The 20,988-nt window shown below is 41.5% G+C and overlaps 1 protein-coding gene across 1 annotated transcript in view; it reads left to right on the plus strand.

Annotated features, from left to right (window-relative positions):
* Positions 1–13,417, plus strand: part of LOC106589767 (uncharacterized) — a 69,242-nt gene extending 55,825 nt beyond the window's left edge. Inside the window, exons 7-8 of the mRNA XM_014180097.2 lie at positions 8,595–8,727; positions 10,610–13,417. Of these exons, the coding sequence (XP_014035572.2) occupies positions 8,595–8,727; positions 10,610–13,417 (2,941 nt within the window). The remainder of the gene's footprint in view (positions 1–8,594; positions 8,728–10,609) is intronic.
* The last annotated feature ends 7,571 nt before the right edge of the window (positions 13,418–20,988 follow it).

Genomic DNA, 20,988 nt, shown 5'->3' on the forward strand with positions numbered 1-20,988 from the left:
GTGTTCTTGGGGACCATCAATGCTGCAGAATTTTTTTTGGTACCCTTCCCCAGATCTGTGCTAAGACACAATCCTGTCTCTGAGCTCTACGGATAGTTCCCTCGACCTCATGGCTTGGTTTTTGCTCTGACATGCACTGTCAACCTTGGGACTTTACATATACAGGTGTGTTCCTTTTTCTAAATGATGTCCAGTCAATTGAATTTACCACAGGTGGACTCCCAAGTTGTATAAACATCTCAAGGATGATCAATGGAAACCGGATGCACCTGAGCTCCATTTTGAGTTCCATAGCAAAGTGTCTGTCTGACTACTTATGTAAATAAGGTATTTCTGTTTTTTATTACATTTGCAAACAATTCTAAGAACTTGTTTTCGCGTTGTTATTGTGTGTAGATTTAAGACATTTTGGACTAAGGCTGTAATGTGGAAAAAGGGAATGGGTCTGAATACTTTCAGAATACACTGTATATTAAAACCTCCTCAGATATACACTACTGTTCAAAAGTTTGGAGTCACTTTTAGAAATGTCCTTGTTTTGGAAAGAAAAGCACTTTGACCATTTTAAAATAACATCAAATTGATCAGAAATAAAGTGTAGACATTGTTAATGTTGTAAAGAACTATTGTAGCTGGAAATGGAATAACTACATAGGCTTTCAGAGGCCCATTATCAGCAATCATTACTCCTGTGTTCCAATGGCACGTTGTGTTAGCTAATCCAAGTTTACAATGTTAAAAAGGCTAACACAACGTGCCATTGGAACACAGGACTGACGGTTGCTGATAATGGGCCTCTGTACACTTATGTACTGTGGCTTGCGCAAATACCCCCGTGGCATTTTTCCTATTTTGTTGCCTTACAACCTGGAATTAAAATGGATTTTTTTGGGAGGGTTTGTATCATTTGATTTACACAACATGCCTACCCCTTTGAATATGAAAAATATATATATTTTGTGAAACAAACAAGAAATAAGACAAACAAAACTTGCGTGCATAACTATTCACACCCCCACCCCCCCCAAAGTCAATACTTTGTAGAGCCATCTTTTGCAGCAATTACAGCTGCAAGTCTCTTTGGGTATGTCCCTATAAGCTGCACATCTAGCCACTGGGATTTTTGCCCATTCTTCAAGGCAAAACTTCTCCAGCTCCTTCAGGTTGGATGGGTTCCGCTGGTGTACAACAATCTTTAAGTCATAGCACAGATTCTCAATTGGATTGAGGTCTGGGCTTTGACTAGGCCATTCCAAGACATTTATATGTTTCCCCTTAAACCACCTGAGTGTTGTATTAGCACTATGCTTAGGGGCATTGTCCTGCTGGAAGGTGAACCTCCGTCCCAGTCTCAAATCTCAGGAAGACTGAAACAGGTTTCCCTCAAGAATTTCCCTGTATTTAGCGCCATCCATCATTCCTTACATTTTGACCAGTTTCCCAGTCCCTGCCGATGGAAAAACATGGTACAGCATGATGCTGCCACCACCATACTTCACTGTGGGGATGGTGTTCTCGGGGTGATGAGATGTTCGGCTTGCGCCAGATGAAGCGTTTTCCTTTGGCCAAAAAGCTCAATTTTAGTCTCATCTGACCAGAGTACCTTCTTCCATTATGTTTGGGGAGTCTCCCACATGCCTTTTGGTGAACACCATATGTGTTTGCTTATTTTTTCTTTAAGCAATGGCTTTTTTTCTGGCCACTTCCGTAAAGTCCAGCTCTGTGGAGTGTTCGGCTCAAAGTGATCCTATGGACAGATACTCCATTCTCCGCTGTGGAGCTTTGCAACTTCAGGCTTCTCTTTGATCTCTTTGTTACCTCTCTGATTAATGCCCTCCTTGCCTGGTCTGATAGTTTTGGTGTGCGGCCCTCTCTTGGCAGGTTTGTTGTGGTGCCATATTCTTTCCATTTTTTAATAATGGATTTAATGGTGCTTCATGGGATGTTAAAAGCAAGCTTCAGATATTTTTTTTATAACCCAACCCTGATCTGTACTTCTCCACACCTTTGTCCCTGACCTGTTTGGAGAGCCCTTGGTCTTCATGGTGTTGCTTGCTTAGTGGTGTTGCAGACTCTGGGGCCTTTCAAAACAGGGGTGTATATATACTGAGATCATGTGCCAGATCATGTGACACTTAGATTGCACACAGGTGGACTTTATTTAATTATGTGACTTCTGAAGGTAAATTGGTTGCACCAGATCATATTTAGGGGCTTCATAGCGAAGGGGGTGAATACATATGCACGCACCACTTAGTTTTTTATTTTTTAGAATTTTTTGAAAACGTTTTTTTCACTTCACCAATTTGGACTAGTTTGTATGTCCATTACATGAAATCCAAATAAAAATCAATTTAAATTACAGGTTGTAATGGAACAAAATAGGAACAATGCCATGGGGGATGAATTCTTTTGCAAGGCACTGTAGATATTCCATAAAAAAATCTGCCGTTTCCAGTTACAATAGTCATTTACAACATTAACAATGTCTACACTGTATTTCTTATGAATTTGATGATATTTTAATGGAGAAAACATTTGCTTTTCCTTTCAAAAACAAGGAATTGTCTAAAGTGACCCCAAACTTTTGAACTTGTGTGTGTGTTACTTATTGATACATAGTTATATTTAGCTCTTATCAAAGATCCAGGGAGGTAGGCTACAGCTTATGTCAAAACTACTTTTGTAATTTTCTATTCCTCTGTTTTGACTGGATGTTTACGGTGATATGGTTCTGTATGAAAGCAGTCTTCATAAAGGCCTTTTGATTAAATACTTTGTGCTGATGTGTACATACAGTTTGGGGTTGTTGTACATAAACTTTGTCTACTGATTTTAAAGTAATTATGTATTAATTTCTGAAGACATTAACTTCAATATACTTTAAAAAAATGTTTTACTTTAAAATACCTTTTATATTTTGGGCAATGTATGAAGGAATGAGATTTAGAATTATTGGCTGTGTGGATTCAAGGCACTGTTGTTGGATATGTGAAGTGGAATTGGTTTGATCCTGTAGGTGAAGGATTGGTTGAAAACACTGGTGTATGCAAGGCAAATTATTGTCACAGACAACCTTTGAGACTTGAATTCTTATTCAACCAGCCATGATTTACACAATGACCTACTTGAAATTTGTGTAATTAACTCATACATACCATGTGTTCTTAATGTTTGCTAAATAATTTTTACTCCCTCTATGTATTATAAGGTCAAAAAAGGGGTGCATTTCCATCTGTTTTTATATGCGTTTGTGAAATATCTTTCCCTTCTGTTTTCCTTGCTGCTGTTGTCCCTTGCTCTATTTCTGCTCGTCTCCCCCGTCCACTCCTTTTTGTTGAGAAAACACAAACGTGTGAATTGTCATGTACACATATTTAGATTATTGTGGTCAGATCTTAACTCACAATGTTGAAAGAAAAGTGGAGAGAGCGAGACATAGAAACCCTCAGGGACAAAACACACCCCTCACTCCTTCAGGTACTGTCTACACATTTAGACATAGCAGCAACTTAAAGTCCTGTAAAAATAAAAATAAAAATACAACAATCACCAAAAAAACGGGTCAGATACTAATTTAGGCTAAACAGTGTCTCTTTCAGTTGAGCTTTTTAGTTGCATGTGGATTTTGGCTCAACTGGTCCCGCAATTGAGCCAAAAAAACCCATCCAATTGAATCTCTGCGTTTATTTCTTAGTTTTTTAAAAACACAATGAATGTCAATGTAAACTCCGTTCAGGTATGACGTTAGCCAAACAGTTAAGCTGCATTGATCTCTCCTGCTCACAGTGCCTCAGACACCATAGTTATCACACTCCGTTGATAATGAACTACTGTTTAACAGAATATATTTAAACCTGAAAAAAAAAAAAAAATGGTAGTCCTAATCATAAACTGATGTAGCTGAACACCTCGTTAGTTGAACCTTCTGAGTGCAAGGTATTGTTAAAAAAAAATAAAAAGTGGTCTTTCCGCAAATGTACTGATTGAACATATGAAGAGATTCTGACTTGCGATTCCTTTTGTTGGGAATATTTATTTTGTTAATGTTCCCTTTGAGCAGTCCCTCCTATTCCCTCTCTCTAAACCCACTGGATTTAGAGCTTGTTTTGGTAGTCTACATGTTGCTGCTTATCTTTGGTTTAACAGCTCTACGACTTTTAGATTAAGACAGTTCTATATGGAGTCTGTCATAGCAAGTTATTCCTTTTAAAATGTTTGAAAGCAGCTCTTTTCAACCCTATACTGTGGACTAATTGTGATGACTTGCAATGCTTGGAACAATACACTTCAAACATAAAGGACTGGGAGGCTTTTCAAAAATAATTAAATACAAAATATTTCATACGTTTTATTTCCATCTTAAGTGGGCTATAAGCAATTTGGTTTCATATGAAATGCCTCGGATTCATTAGTCTCAATGGTTAATGTATTCAGATGCTCAGATAGCAGGTACACACAAACCTAACTGGACCTCATTTCAATAATTGCCATTTGCACAGTTTGGCAGACCTTTTTTTTTTTTTTTTTTATATACTGTAATTTATTTACAAATGTTTTTTGGGGGGGTACTATATTATTAGAACTTGGCTATGGTCAAGTGTCTTTGTAGTAGAGAGAACATAATGATCACTAAGTTCATTTGGTTGCACTGGTAAATGTTCATTTTTTTGAATGCAATTTTGATTTGATAACTTTACTAATAAAATATGACTGCGTCTTATATGCCCCTTTATAATCTTTGGACTGAAGTGGTTGATATGATCTCAATTTTGTGTATGTTGCATTGAACCTGGGGCACCAATGATTGTCTTTGAGTAAATTCTTACACTTACAATGTATCCTGTAAGGAAAAAAATGCCATTTTGAAAAAAAAATCTAACAGTGTAACAGGTCAAATTCACTGGACGAAATAATCACTTTTCAAAATCACCTATTCTTCTAATAAATTGTGAAAATGGAATGTTCTCTGTCGTCTTTTTCAAACAAACACTTAGCATTGGCTTTTTCACAATTCTGTAATGGGCTCAATTTTCTTTTATTGCTTCATAAAATTAATAGATTAAATATGAATTTAATTAAATACTGTATCTAATTATACGCTCCTACTCATCGTTGTCAAATGTCTCATTAGGCCAACTCTGTGAATACTCGTATTTTGGTAAAGACATATTTAACACTGCTCATGAGCTTCTCATTCCTCCCACACAGTTAGAATCCATGGCTGGTAATAAAGGTCATATTGTCTGACTCAGTCATTAATTGGGTTGATATTAAGTTATATTTTTATATAACTAGAACAATATTTCAGCCTTAACTCTTGTTGCTGTATGGCGTGTCAATAGTATCAAAATGTGAACATTTTACACCAGCAATGTGGATGTTAATATTCATGTTTCTGTCTATGAAATAATTACTTGGGAATGGTGTCACCAAGATGTACCAACAGAAGGGCTTTGATGATAACCACTGCTTCTTTGTTGTAATGGAACCATGTTCCTACTATAGATTTGATTGAATGTGAGGATATCCTGGACTGATGGAAATTATGACATGGACAAGTGAAATCAATATGTTCGGTTTAGGATTTACAAAAACCCAACATGATTAAATCATGGATCAGTTACTGTTCCCCATGTTTATCCTGGCAGTTTTTTTTTCCCTTCACATTTATCTCCATATCATTGTTCTCTTAGCATGTAGCCCAGCCCACTATGTTGCATTTTCAAGATAACATTTCTTTCTGAACTATAGAAAAACAATTAATTTAGATGGGTGCTGTGAATACTTTATTCATCTTCATAGGGAAAGTGATTTGCCTTAACCTGTTCCACCTGCGGAACCCCTAGCCAACAGCCAATGGCAATCGCACGGCGCGAAATACAAAACCAACTAAAATACCACAATTCAATTTTCTCAAATAATCAACTATTTTACACCATTTTAAAGACAAGACTCTCGTTAATCTAACCACATTGTCCGATTTCAAAAAGGCTTTACAGTGAAAGCAAAACATTAATTGTCAGGAGAGTACCCTGCCAAAAATAATCACACAGCCATTTTCAAAGCAAGCATATATGTCACAAAAACCAAAACCACAGCTAAATGCAGCACTAACCTTTGAGCTTCATCAGATGACACTCCTAGGACATTATGTTATACAATACATGCATGTTTTGTTCAATCAAGTTCATATTTATATCAAAAAACAGCTTTTTTACATTAGCATGTGATGTTCAGAACTAGCATACCCACCACAAACTAACAGTGAATTTACTAAATTACTCATGATTAACGTTCACAAAAAACCATAATTATTTTAAGAATTATAGATACAGAACTCCTTTATGCAATCGCGGTGTCAGATTTTAAAATAGCTTTTCGGCGAAAGCACATTTTGCAATATTCTGAGTACATAGCCCGGCCATCATGGCTAGCTAATTTGACACCCACCAAGTTTGGCCCTCACCAAACTCAGATTTACTATACGAAAAATTGGATTACCTTTGCTGTTCTTCGTCAGAATGCACTCCCAGGACTTCTACTTCAACAACAAATGTTTTGGTTCCAAATAATCCATAGTTATATTCAAATACCTCAGTTTTGTTCGTGCGTTCAGGTCACAATCCGAAGGGTGAGTACATTTTGGGTGAGGGTGAGTACGCGCGAGTACATTTTGTGACAAATGTCCAAATATTCCATTACCGGTACTTAGAAGCATGTCAAACGCTGTTTAAAATCACATTTTTATGCTATTTTTCTCGTAAAATAGCGATAATATTCCAACCGGGCGACGTTGTATTCATTCAAAGGCTGAAAGAAAAAAATGGAGTCTCGTGGACGCGCATCTCCAGTGTCAATGTTCCCAGCCTGACCACTAACAAACAGAGCTGCTGTACTTCGCCCAGAGACTGCAGACACCCCATTAGACTTTCTAGCGCCTTCTGAGAGCCAATGGAAGCCTTAGAAAATGTAATGTTACAGCACAGATGCTGTATTTTCGATAGAGATGCTACAGAAGGACGACAAATTGTCAGACAGGGCACTTCCTGTATGGAATCTTCTCAGGTTTTGGCCTGCCATATGAGTTCTGTTATACTCACAGACACCATTCAAACAGTTTTAGAAACTTTGGAGTGTTTTCTATCCAAATCTACTAATTATATACATATTCTAGTTTCTGGGCAGGAGTAGTAACCAGATTAAATCGGGTACGTTTTTTTATCCGGCCGTGAAAATACTGCCCCCTATCCCAAACAGGTTAATGCATTTATCCTGCTGTATGACAGCTTTTTAAGTACCTACAGCTAGGGTTGGGCGTTATTCAGATTTTCATATCATGCCTGTGCCATCCATGTTTACACCGTATTACCAGTGGTGCATACAAGGGCCGCTATTTTTTTTTTAAGCAAAAGAAGGCCCAGAAAACGTAATTTAACAAAATGCTAACAAATACTAAGGAATTCCCGTAGCGGATGGTAGGTAAATGCTAACGAGAGCATGCAAACTAATCGCAAGGACAGACAACCCAGCTCATGAAGTTATGCATATTTTTGAAAGGGCTACTCAGTTTGCTGCACACACAAAACAGTATAAAAAAAATATTAGACCGCAGGGATCTTAATCCAGGAGGGGAATGTCTCTTTTGTTACCAAGATTCAAGAAGCTTGATGTTGCAAGCTAGTCACTTGGCTCGCAAATTAGCAAACCAAATACACAGCTGGAGAGAATTTGTGGCACATCTTAGTTAGTTACTTAATAGTTCTAAGATGTATAGCTGGCAAACATGAGTAGTGCATTTCTAACTTGATCACCTCCCTAAATTGCGCTGCAGAGGAATCGCTCACCTCATGAAGCTTCTGTTTGCTGGTTGTGCTTCTTTGTAAACAAACACGACTGGCTCAGTCAGCAGTTTTGGTGAACTACCGGTAAGCTTCATAATGACAAATAATCTAACGGCTGAAATAAAGAATGCAATCTGCCTTATCTGTAAGCTAGTGAACTACTCCCCTCTGGGCACAGATATAGGGCACCCCTCAGCAGGAAAAACAACTAGACAATAATTTGTGCCAGGTGTGTAATCCCTCCTAAATAGCTTGGGCTAATGTTCCTATCGGCCCAGTAAGGCCAGCATGCTAGTCTTTTTTCATTATTTTTATTGGTATGTAATTGTTATGAAAGTTGTATTGTCAATTTGTTTTGTATTTATACGGCACTTTAAACGTGTATATGACACTGCAACAAAATTTCCCCATGGGGACAATAAAGTCAGTAAGTTGACTGCAGGTATTTATTGGAAAAAGTAGAAATATCCAGATTTAAAAAAATATATTCTACAGTATTGAAATCATACTGTGGGTATTTCAAAATACCCCGGTATACAAGGCATACCGCCCCACCCTACCTATCGCTATAACTGTCATTATAATCCATGTGGTATGGTCTTCATATGTTTTGACCTTGAGTCTGACTTCTCTTTATCCTTCTAGTAACTTTTGATTGAAAATGAATTCCTATGCTTTTGGACATTTTTGTAAGCGTACGTGTATATTCATGACAACAATATAAACATCCTTGTCCTGTTTGTCTTGCAGTGAATGTCTGGAGCTGACTACAGAAAAGGCCAGGGACCTGCAGTCCACCTCCACGCTGGAGGAGTTCATGACCAAGCTCTGTCTGCACCACCAGAGGCAGATTGTCGACGCCCTGGGCTTCCTACAGACAGAGGTCTGTATAGGCATTACATTCATTGTGCATTTTCAATTCAGTAAAATTTTATAGAAAGTTATTGTCCCTGAAAGTAAATCGCAAATCACACACAACAGAGGATACATACATAATACGTAAACAAAAAGATACCGTACATCACAGCAGAGGAGGTAAAAGAGACCGATGTACTGTCGCTTGATTGTTTTGTCCAGAGCCATGTATATAGAGAGTTGGGCCAACTTTCTGAATACTGTTCTAGTCATTCAGTTACATAGTATTATTGAAATATTCCCCATGTAATGTTAATGAGGCGCTAACATGGCGGCCATATACTGTTGTAATCATAGCCTCTAGTAATTTAATAGGATCTCTATGACATAAACCCTCAAAGTTCCAGAATGGTACAATAATGGGAGCCATTTTGGTCATTTTTATTTATTTATTTCACCTTTATTTAACCAGGTAGGCAAGTTGAGAACAAGTTCTCATTTACAATTGCGACCTGGCCAAGATGAAGCAAAGCAGTTCGACACATACAACAACACAGATTACACATGGAGTAAAACAAACATACAGTAGAAAAATAAGTCTATATACAATGTGAGCAAATGAGGTGAGGGAGGTAAAGGCAAAAAAGGTCATGGTGGCAAAGTAAATACAATATAGCAAGTAAAACACTGGAATGGTAGATTTGTAGTGGAAGAAAGTGCAAAGTAGAAATAGAAATAATGGGGTGCAAAGGAGCAAAATAAATAAATAAATACAGTAGGGGAAGAAGTAGTTGTTTGGGCTAAATTATAGATGGGCTATGTACAGGTGCAGTAATCTGTGAGCTGCTCTGACAACTGGTCATGGTGAAGTCCAAACCAGTCTAATTTGAATGAATGGCAATAGAGGCTTAAGTGATGCATATCCTGCTTTTACTTATACAGGAAATTAAAGGCATTTAATATTTCAGAAATTGTCACCCGAAAATATTGTTCTATAATTATAAATATAGTTTATACAGGTTTTATAACAATTATGTACCAATATTTTGTTTGTCCAACTGGCAGTGATTTTATTTTTCTCCAAGTTTTCTGAACATTTTTATTTACTTTATGTTGTGTTATCGCTGGACACAACTATAAAAACACTGGCACATCAGCTCCAAGGAATTTTAATTTTGGATATCTGTTCCAAAGTATGCCCACGCATCGTAGAGAGATATTTGATTGTATACAAATGCAAGCAAGGTTTGAAATTATTATGTTTTAGTCAAATATTATATATGTTTGGGCTTGTTGCGGGCAATTTGCAGTCTGCAAATTATTTGTAATTATGTTCCGGTCCCTTGACCATGCGCTCCAGAAAATATCTTCCCATGGCTGAATCTCGTTGATGGTCCCTGCACTAAAATATATGTAAACAGACAATAAATGTCTAGATGTTTGTTTTCTTGGAATGCTGTGTCTCATTATAAGATACAGTATCGTCAGATTTACATCTTGTCTAAGTCCTGTCATCAATTGATTTCAGCCAGTGTATGGTTGTGGATTGACTGCGTTGTTTGTATGGAATGTTGGCATATTGGCTGTTAATTTGAAAACATTTGGAATCATTCCACTAAAACTGTCTGGCTATCTAGCAAAGGTAATGTGCAAATAATATTTTACACCATCTTATCACAGCACTGGCTGACCATGGTTGACCAGCTCCCTTACCAAAATGGATGCCCTTTTATACTGTCATAAGGTTCATGTTCATTCTAGTATTCAAATTCCTAATTCTATTGTTGTAGTGTAATGTAAATTAAACAATTCCATAAACCTCAATGGCAAAACTCTGTACAGGGCTCTGGTTTTGTCTATGTAATAACTAAACTGAGGTATTGAATAACCCCATGGTGTTCTTGTTCTAGGTCAAGGCTATATCCTCCTCCAGCGCTTCGCTAGCTTCTCCCTCCAAACCCTCTTGCTCAGTGGAGCACGGAGCCCTCCAGGGTCCTAGCCCTGCACCTTGCCTGCAGACCCCAGAGAGGGGGAGGACTGGTCAGAAACTTCCCCTGGCTTCCACTCCAAAAGGATCGACGGAGGGGCAAGAAAGGTTGGTAGCCCCAGAGCAGACTGCTGTGTTACGAAATGTGTCTGGGGCCGCTGGGCCGGCCTTGGATCTCCGTAAACCTGGCCCAGGGGAGTCTAAGGCTTTGGCAACCCTGTTCAGAAGCGCAGATGACAGTGTGAGTAAACGTCTTAGTGACCATGCTCCGCTAAAGATCAAAATCATGAAGTCCAGCAGCCTGGCTGATGGTAAGAAGCTATCCTGTGTGCTCACCACCTCTCTTCCTGCCGGCGCCGGTGCTTTGGAAGAAATGCAGGGCATTTCTGACTCCTCAACCAGAGCAGATACTTACAGTGCTGGACAAGGTTCCTCTGTGAAAAGGCATGATCATGCTGATCGCTCAACAAGACAAAGAGGCTCCATTGAACATACCAAAGACACGCTGGTCAAACAAAGTCCACCTGAAAAGACCCCCAACAACATACTCCCAGTTTCCCCTGGGACAGCAAGGAAGACCATAAAGGGGTCTTCCTACCATCGGCCTAGGGACACTTCCTCAGTGTGTCGGTTTGTAACCGACCCTGATCTCGGCCACTGCGACATCGTCTACATCGACAAACCAATCACAGAGTGTTTCCGGGAACGGCAGCACCGTCTGCTCCCTCGACGCAACGCCAGGAAAAGCACCAGAGGTCACATGTATGTGGAGGAAATGTGGGAGCTGAAGACTGTCCGTACATTAGCCAAGACGTCTGCCCGCAATGATAGTGGCAACTGTCCTGCTCAAATGCCAGAGCTCATCACTCTGGTCACTCCTAAACAGGTGCTTGGCAAACCTGAGGGAGTACCTCTTGTGGATATGCCTTTTGTTGGCGGTTTTGTGGAGACAGTCAGTCAGAAAACTCCTTCCGAGCTTCCAGCTGAAAGTGAGGTGGCTGGGGATGTGGAGGCTGCAGCAGCATCAGCCAGTGAGATGGCACTGATAGTTGAGACTAGTCAGACAGACCAGAGTCAGTGCAAAGAGCAGACTGCCCCTCCACCTCCTTCACAGAGTCCCCCAGTGGATAACAGGCAGAGTACAGGGACGAACTCAGAGCTGCCAAGGCAGAGCGTAGCACCAGAGGATAATCTAGCTCAGACTGTGGTCGAGACGGCAGATAAGGATGTAAACAGTATACACAATTACATAGTTTTAAGTGAAAACCCAGAGCAGGTGGTGATGGGGAAAGATGTAAACTTATCACAGGATAAGACATCAGAAGAAGTTGAGCTTGTCCAGGATATGCTGCAGAGTGTGCCAGAGGGCCAGAAAGTTGTCTCTGAAACCCAACAGGAATCTGCATCACTGACCCCTTCCCTGGAGAGCAATGAAGACAACGAGGTAGTGAGTGCAGGTGCAGTTGACAAAGAGCAGGCCATGCCTCTGGAACCGCAAATTTCAGTTGACCAGAAACCGTCTGAGGGCTCTGGAGGAGAAGCAAAAGCCGGCATGGAGGTTCCCGCGGAGAGTGAAAGGATAGAGGTGCAGGAAACGGGCGAGGTTGAACCAGACTTGGCTCCAGGCGATGGCGACAATGTGCCTGAAGAGAAAAAGACACATGTTGATTCGTCCTCTAAAAAGGTCAGTAAGGCAGTTGAGAAAGAATTGCCTCTCAGGCGTTCTGAAAAACAGGGTATTCCTGCACGGGTGATTCCTTCAAGGGTGAAGGAAGCTGCAGTGATTGATACAGAGAGTATGATTATATGTGGATATGTGAATGGTAGACCTATTGGACATTCTGACAGATGTTTGCGTGAACGGCCAGCCAGAACCACCCCAGAGTCTACTCCTACTAAGACTAAACGCCCCACTAAGGCGTCTCTGAAACAGACTGAGAACCCTTCTGAGAACGTGTCTGAGATTCCACAAGTCTCACCTGAGACTCCTCTCACCCCGATCCCTGCTAGGGAAAGCGTCAAAAGCCCTTCGTCGAAGCGCCTCACCAAGGCCTCCCTGAAACAATCTGAGAAATCTTCTGAGAACATGCCAGAGATTCCTCAAGTCTCACTCCCTTCAGCCGAAGTGATCAAAAGCCCTGTGTCCATACGGCCCAAAAGAACCCCTAAAGCTAAAATCACTCAGAACCTGCTTGACACGCAGATCCCTGCTGAAGCAAGCCAGAACATGTCTGACACAAGGACCCCTATTGCCCCGATAACAGCAAGCCAGAGCATTCCTGACACTCCTCAAGTCCCAGACACACCAGTCAACTCTTCCAGGAGCCCTGAGTCCAGACAACCCCTCAGATCTGCCAGACTGCAACAGGCAGCAGCTGTTGCCTCCCCTCTCGTCCCTGTCGCCTCCCCTCTCGTCCCTGTCGCCTCCCCTCTCGTCCCTGTCGCCTCCCCTCTCGTCCCTGTCGCCTCCCCTCTCGTCCCTGTCGCCTCCCCTCTCGTCCCTGTCGCCCCCTCTCTCGTCCCTGTCGCCCCCTCTCTCGTCCCCCCCTCTCTCGTCCCCCCCTCTCTCGTCCCCCCCTCTCTCGTCCCCCGACGCCCCCTCTCTCGTCCCCCGACGCCCCCTCTCTCGTCCCCCGACGCCCCTCTCTCGTCCCCCGACGCCCCCCTCTCGTCCCCCGACGCCCCCCTGACGCCCCCCCTCTCGTCCCTGACGCCCCCCTCTCGTCCCTGACGCCCCCCTCTCGTCCCTGACGCCCCCCCTCTCGTCCCTGACGCCCCCCTCTCGTCCCTGACGCCCCCTCTCTCGTCCCTGACGCCCCCCCTTCTGTTGAAGGGGCTGTTACTTTCATTGTTGCCCCAGAACCGTCTACCTCCCTCCCACTCCCCTCCACTGAGCTCAACACTCCCCTCCCCATTGCCTCTCCTCTTCTTCCTATCGTCTCCCATCTCTTCCCTTCATCTCATCAGAACAGTACAGTCACCCAGAGCTCTGCAGACCTGAAAGTTCAAAAAGCTCAGCCAGCTCCAAATGCCAAACCCAGCGAGACAGAGAAAACAGCAGAGGGAACTAGGGTGCAAACCAGACCGAAGCTCAGGTCGTCAATGATGGAAGCAAAGGAAGTAGAAATTGTTGAGAGTCAGCAAGTTAGCAGTGAGGATTCTGCTCTCACAGAGGGTACAATCATTAAAAAGAGTGAGGCCCACACACAAAGTAGTCCACTAAGAAGCAAAAGAACTCTCAAAAAGGATGGAGAATCAAGCAAATTGAAAAATTCAGAGGAACCTACTTTGCTGAAGAAGGCAGAGGCACCAACTTCAATGGATAACAAAACTTCATCTGAAGATTCCAGTAGATCTTCCGTCAGCAGTGCTTCAGACAAACCTGGGCGAATGCCATTGAGGAGTGAGAGTAGTAAAACTGACGTGGCCAGCCAGTCAATTACCCAGGCAACCCCACCGACCCCAGTGGAGAACAGGAAGTCAGCTTTGAGAGTCCAGAGGTCGCCCACACCCTCGACCAGTGCTCCAATCACAGCTGAGAAATGGAGTGAAGTGGCATCTCCCATTAGGCTGAAATCCCCAGTGAGACTCCCATCACCAATCAGGTTCAAACCAGAGAGGATCATCAAGTCTCCATTGAGGGAATCACCTTTGCTGGTCAGTTCCCCTCTGCCCTCCAGCTCAGTCACTCCTCTCCTCCTGCCCAAGCTGGAGCTTCCAGTACAGACTCGACACAAGTTCCTGGAGTTACTGGATGTAGAGGAAAACCAACAGAAAATCTCCTCTCTGAACACCAGGTTTGATAAGATGCAAAGAGGCTGGGTCCAGATGGACAAAGAGGGACATCCAACGCCAAGACACAAAAATAAGGCAGACAGACAGGCAGCGATATGGAAGAGTAAGCGCAGGGTCCGCAAGCCCAAGTCTTCGGATCATCAGAGGTACTCCCTAGTTCAAATGCTTTTCAAGAACGATTTGGACCTAGCCAGCATTTGCCACTGGTACATGGAGTCAACAGAAACCCAATCCCTGGTCATCGTAAAGAAGGTGAACACGCGTCTTCCCTCTGAGACCCAGCTGCTCTTCCCCGGTATGTCCCAAAGGCCATCTCAAGGGGTTTTCCCTAGCCTTCAAGCAGAGCGTTTGAAGAAGCACTTGAAAAAGTTTGCCATGGCTTCCCCTGTGAAGAGCAACCCTAAGAGTCAGAAGCTGATCGCTAAAGCCCTGGAGCAGGAGGTCAGTACAAGTATGCCCAAAGGGAAGGGAAAGAGAGAGCTGACTACAGCCACTCGGATCTCCACCAAAGCCTATGTTTCCTCTGCAGAGGCACAGGCACAACCAGCCGACGGCCAGAAGGCCTCAGCGAAGGCCAAAAACCCAGCCAGCGCCCGGATCCTGAGGAAGTACTCCAATATAAGGGAGAAGATGCAAGGTCAGCAGAGCTCCAAGAATCCGAAAGGGGCCCCAAGAAAAGATCTTGAAGCTTCCAAAGTCAAACCCTCTAAACCCCCAAAGACAAAATTGGCAAAACCGTCAAAATTGAAACCGGCCATTGCCCAGAGGCAGAAATTGTCAGTTTCTGGTGATAAAAGTGTAAAGGAGACAAGTGTAGTAAAAACAGAGCGAGCACAGCCATCTCCTAGTAGAAAGTCTCCAGTAAAAGCTGCTGTCCTGGAGAGATCAGTCAAGATTAGCAGCAGCAGTAGAACCTTAAGGGATCTCAGTAGGAAAGAGAGTGCATCACCACAGAGGTCTCCCCAAAGAGTGATGACTCCAAAAGCACAGAAAAACACCCCTGCTCCTGCCACCGTCCCCAAGACTGACTTTAACAAACAGCAGGTTGGAGCAGAGAAGGCAGGGGTGGATAAGACTATGGCAACAAAAGCAGGTGAAACAAAAGGTCAAACAAAGAGACCCTCTCAAAGTAGAGTCTTTGAGACTAAAGTCACTGAAAGTAAAGGTACTGAGAGCAATGGCGCTGAAAGTGCTGCAGAGACTCCTCAACAGAACTTGGACGTAAAAACACCAGGTTCTCCTGACCAGGTTCTCACTAGATCACAGAGGAAGATGGAGGCCACTCCACCCCCCTCCGTCCCTCAGAGTACAAGCCCTAAGCCTGCCACTAAGAAAGCAAATGAACCTGCTCAGAGTGGAACTCCTAAGGGTGCTACAAAGAGAGCTCTGGAGCCTACACATACTGTTAGTACAAGCCCTAAGCCTGCCATAAAGAGAGCCAGTGAACCTGCTCAGAGCGGAACTCTTAAAGGTGCCACAAAGAGAAGCCAGGGGAGCCCACAGACTCCAGCCAAGCGCACCAGGACATCCCTACAGAAATAAAGCTTGTGCGCAGACATGGACAGTAACAGCCAATCTGACGACGTTTAGTTTTTTTGTTTTATCTGGAATATAATAGAAAGGACTGGTAGTATCTATTTTTGTGTGTTCTTCCCAAGCGGTGTTGGTAAATTATCATTTGGAAGGAGATCGACATGCTGAAGAAAGAGGAAAAATACTGGTTTTGTCTTGTTTAGTGTTGTCTAACTGGCCTGGAGATGTATCTTATTATAAGGGTATATCTGCATTGTAAACATGTAAGCCATTTTATTTTGGGATTTGATGCAGAGTTGGTTAGTTAGTAAGACTACAGCATGCCAGGTCCTCCACCTTTGTTTGTCCGTTTTTTTATATTCCATAGTGTCTATTCCACGGCTTGAAAAATAGTGAGGTTTAATGGCATGAAAACATCAGCACCATGTTGCTACGAAATAAATGATGATGTTCTCTGACTGCAGCACAGCTCAGGTTTCACTGAACATTCTCTTGGAACTATAGCCTATATTCATCAATGTCTCCCGCCCATCTCGCAATCAAGGAGTTTGTGACTTTGTGATCAGGTGCCTTATTTATCAGATGTAGAGTAATGTGTTGACAACAGGTGAAGCCTCAGTTCTCTGGCCATTGCACAGACACATGTACTGTACTGTAGGAAGAGTGAGAAAGGGAGCTTTCTAGATATGGCTTTGGTGCAGGTCAGCGCACGTTGTCACGTTGTGGTCCTTCACATGTTAAACTCTTCTCCAGTTATCTTGTAGATCTGGTCATTTGTTCAAGGCCTGCACCAGATTTGTGGATTTGTGTGTGTCTTAATGCACAACTTCCCCCCCATGTGTTCAGCCCTCCATGTTCCCGACTCTCCTCCGTCTTCCTGCTATAAAAACCACCCTGCTTCCCATCATGGGTTGTTATTCCGATGAGTTCTCTTTTAGTGTCTTTTTGTTTTAGATTCTGGGGATATTTCTTTTCAGAGATGTAGCCTTATAACTGATGTTATGGTAGCTTTGTTTAACTTTCAAATACTGTCCGAGTTAACAAAGGAGGGGTTTTTTTCCGTTGCAAAGCGTGTGAGATATTTACACCTGCCTTGTTATGTTGTAACTCTGATCCAGTCCTTATCTTATTTGATTCCCGTTAAAGTTTAATGGTCTGGTGTGGTCATTACCTGCTTATTGCATGCTGTAGCTGCCTGTAGCATTTACATTTAGCAAAATTCTTGTTGAGCCTTTTCACGTTGTTTTTTTCTGAACTAGCATTTGTTTTTCCGAAACATCTTTAACTAAGACTATGCATGCACGTTACCGTGGCCCTCTGTGTGCTGAACTGTATGAGCATTAACCTGAAAATATGAACCCTTGGAAGACGTGTCATTGGTCAGCTATTTTGGAAGGGGGTTTGCTGTTTGAGAACAGATACCAGGGATGACTCTACATGGAGCCACACATTGTATCGAATGTTGGCTGGATATGTTTTTCCTGTGCTTTATGGTAGTGTTTGCCTTTGATTTGGACTATGTTGCCGTATACTGACCCCTGGTGGCCATATGAGAACTGTTGAAGAAAATGCTTCTACTTTTCATATCTTTGTATGATCAGTAAGTAATATACTGAACAAGAATATAAACGCAACATGCAACCATTTCAAAGATTTTACTGAGTTACATTTCATATAAGGAAATTTAAATAAATAAATTGAAACAAATTTGTGCTCCAAATTTGAGAAATATGCTTTTTGTGCATATGGAACATTTCTGGGATCTTTTATTTCAGTTCATCAAACATGGGACCAACACTTTACATATTGCGTTCATATTTTTGTTCAGTATATACTACCGGTCAAAAGTTTTAGAACATCTACTCATTCAAGGGTTTTTCTTTATTTTTACTATTTTCTACATTGTAGAATAGTAGTGAAGACATCAAAACTATGAAATAACACACATGGGATCATGTAGTAACCAAAAAAGTGTTAAACAAATCAAAATGCATTTTATATTTGAGATTCTTCAAATAGCCACCCTTTGCACACTCTTGGCATTCTCTCAACCAGCGTCACCTGGAATGTTTTTCCAACAGTCTTGAAGGAGTTCCCACATATACTGAGCACTTGTTGGCTGCTTTTCTTTCACTCTGCGGTCCGACTCATCCCAAACCATCTCAATTTGGTTGAGGTCGGGGGATTGTGGAGTCCAGGTCATCTGATGCAGCACGCCATCACTCTCCTTGGTAAAATAGGCCTTACACAGCCTGGAGGTGTGTTGGGTCATTGTCCTGTTGAAAAACAAATGATAGTCCCACTAAGCCCAAACCAGATGGGATGGCGTATCGCTGCAGAATGCTGTGGTAGCCATGCTGGTTAAGTGTGCCTTGATTTCTAAATAAATCACAGACCGTGTCACCAGCAAAGCACCATCTCACCACCTCCTCCATGATTCATGGTGGGAAATACACATGCTGAGATCATCCGTTCACTCACAAAGATGCAGCGGTTGGAACCAAAAATCTCCAAAGGACACATTTCCACCGGTCTAATTTCCATTGCTCGTGTTTCTTGGCCCAAGCAAGTCTTCTTCTTATTGGTGTCCTTTAGTAGTGGTTTCTTTGCAGCAATTTGACCATGAAGGCCTGATTCACACAGTCTCCTCTGAACAGTTGGTGTTGAGATGTCTGTTACTTGAACTCTGTGAAGAATTTATTTGGGCTGCAATTTCTGAGGCTGATAACTCTAATGAACTTATCCTCTGCACCAGAGTTAACTCTGGGTCTTCCATTCCTGTGGCGGTCCTCATGAGATCCAGTTTCATCATAGCGCTTGATTTGTTTTTGCGACTGCATTTGAAGAAACTTTCAAAGTCCTTGAAATGTTCCGTATTGACTGACCTTCATATCTTAAAGTAATGACGGACTGTCATTTCTCTTTGCTTATTTGAGCTGTTCTTGACATAATATGGACTCTTACCAAATAGGGCTATCTTCTGTATACCCCCCTATCTTTTCACAACACTACTCACTTGCATTAAGAAGGAAAGCAATTCCACAAATTAACCTTTAAGAAGACGCACCTGTTCATTGAAGTGCATTCCAGGTGACTATCTCATGAAGCTGGTTGAGACAATGCCTAAATTGTGCAAAGCTGTCATCAAGGCAAATGGTGGCTATTTGAAGAATCTCAAATATAAAATATATTTTGATTTGTTTAACACTTTTTTGGTTACTACATGATTCCATATGTGTTATTTCATAGTTTTGATATCTTCACTATTATTCTACAATGTAGAAAATAGTACAAATAAAGAAAAACCCTTGAAATGAGTAGGTGTTCTAAAACTTTTGACTGATAGTGTTTATCCCACTGTTATAGAAATGGCTTGTCTGCCATGTTTTAGTTCTCAGATTATGTTATTTTGTTTCAGGAAGATGTTTTCTTGGTGCGGTGCTTCTGTACTTCAGCAATAGCTTGACCTCCATTTGTCTACATCAATAGAAAGAAGACATTTTAGCACAGTGTTATTTTTATCATGGTTATTTCACGTATACATTATTTGTAAATGCAAAAAGGTATAATTCATGTTTTATATTGTTATTTAAGAAATCCCTATAGGTAAATACATACAGTAGACATAAATTAAGCAACCCACCAAATATCAAACTTGAACATGTTTTATTCTTCTTTACTGTGGATATTTATAGTTTTTGATTTTGTATATTGGAAAATAAATAACTGATTTATGTGTTAATCCCAATAATGAGACGTCTTAAGGTGATGACGCTGTATTTTTGCTGGAATAGATAAAAAGGTGTTTGAGTTGTATATTTGGTTTCATGCTTCGTTTGTCCATGCATCCATCTCCAGTGGTTAGCTTTCACTAATCTACTGTCAGTCATTTTGAGGTATAACTAAAACAACTGTATTCCTCACTTTGTTCTTATAAAATATCATTCTCATATGTTCATACCGTCATGGAATTACAAGTAAAATTGCACTCTATTCATCCTCATTGTGCCTTCAGAAAGTATTCACACCCCTTGACTTTTTCCCACATTGTTTCAAGTTGAATTAAAAATGGATTACAATTTGATTTTGTGTCATTGGCCTACACATAATATCCCATAATGTCAGTGGAATTGTTTTTAGAGTTATTCATTTGTATTAATTAGAAATGAAAATCTTAAACGTCTCGAGTGAATAAGTATTCAACCCCTTTGTTATGGCCTAAATAAGTTCAGGAGTACAAAACTGTGTGCAATAGTGTTCAACCTGAGTATGTTATCTCTGTACCCCACACATACAATGAATTATCTGTTAGGTCCCTCAATAGTGTTCAACCTGACTGCCTTATCTCTGTACCCCACACATACAATTAATTATCTGGTAGGTTCCTCAGTCAAGCACTGAATTTCAACCACAAAGACCGGGGAGGTTTTCCAATGCCTCGCTAAGGGCACCTATTGGTAGATGGGTATTTTTTTAATGCAGATGTTGAATATCCCTTTGATGGTGAATTATCAATTACACTTTGGACGGTGTATTACTACACCCACCCACTACAAAGTTACAGGCGTCCTTCCTAACTCAGTTGCCGGAGAGGATGGATCAACAATATTGCAATTACTCCACAATACCAACCTAAATGATAGAGTGAAAAGGAAGCCTGTACAGAATAACAATATTCAGAATCATGCATCCTGATTGCAATAAGACACTAAAGTAAAACTGCAACATGTGGTAGAGAAATTAACTTCATGTCCACATCACTGAGTACCACTCTTCATATTTTCAAGCATGGTGGTGGCTTCATCATGTTATGAGTATGCTTGTCATCGGCAAGGACTAGGGAGTTTCTTTTAGTATAAAAATAAACAGAATAGAGATAAGCAAAATCCTGGAGGAGAAGCTGGTTGTCTGATTTCCAACAGACACTGGGAGACATTCACCGTTCAGCAGGACAATAACCTAAAACGCATGGCC

This window comes from Salmo salar, chromosome ssa28 (assembly GCF_905237065.1).
Source record: "Salmo salar chromosome ssa28, Ssal_v3.1, whole genome shotgun sequence".
Lineage (NCBI taxonomy): Eukaryota > Metazoa > Chordata > Actinopteri > Salmoniformes > Salmonidae > Salmo > Salmo salar.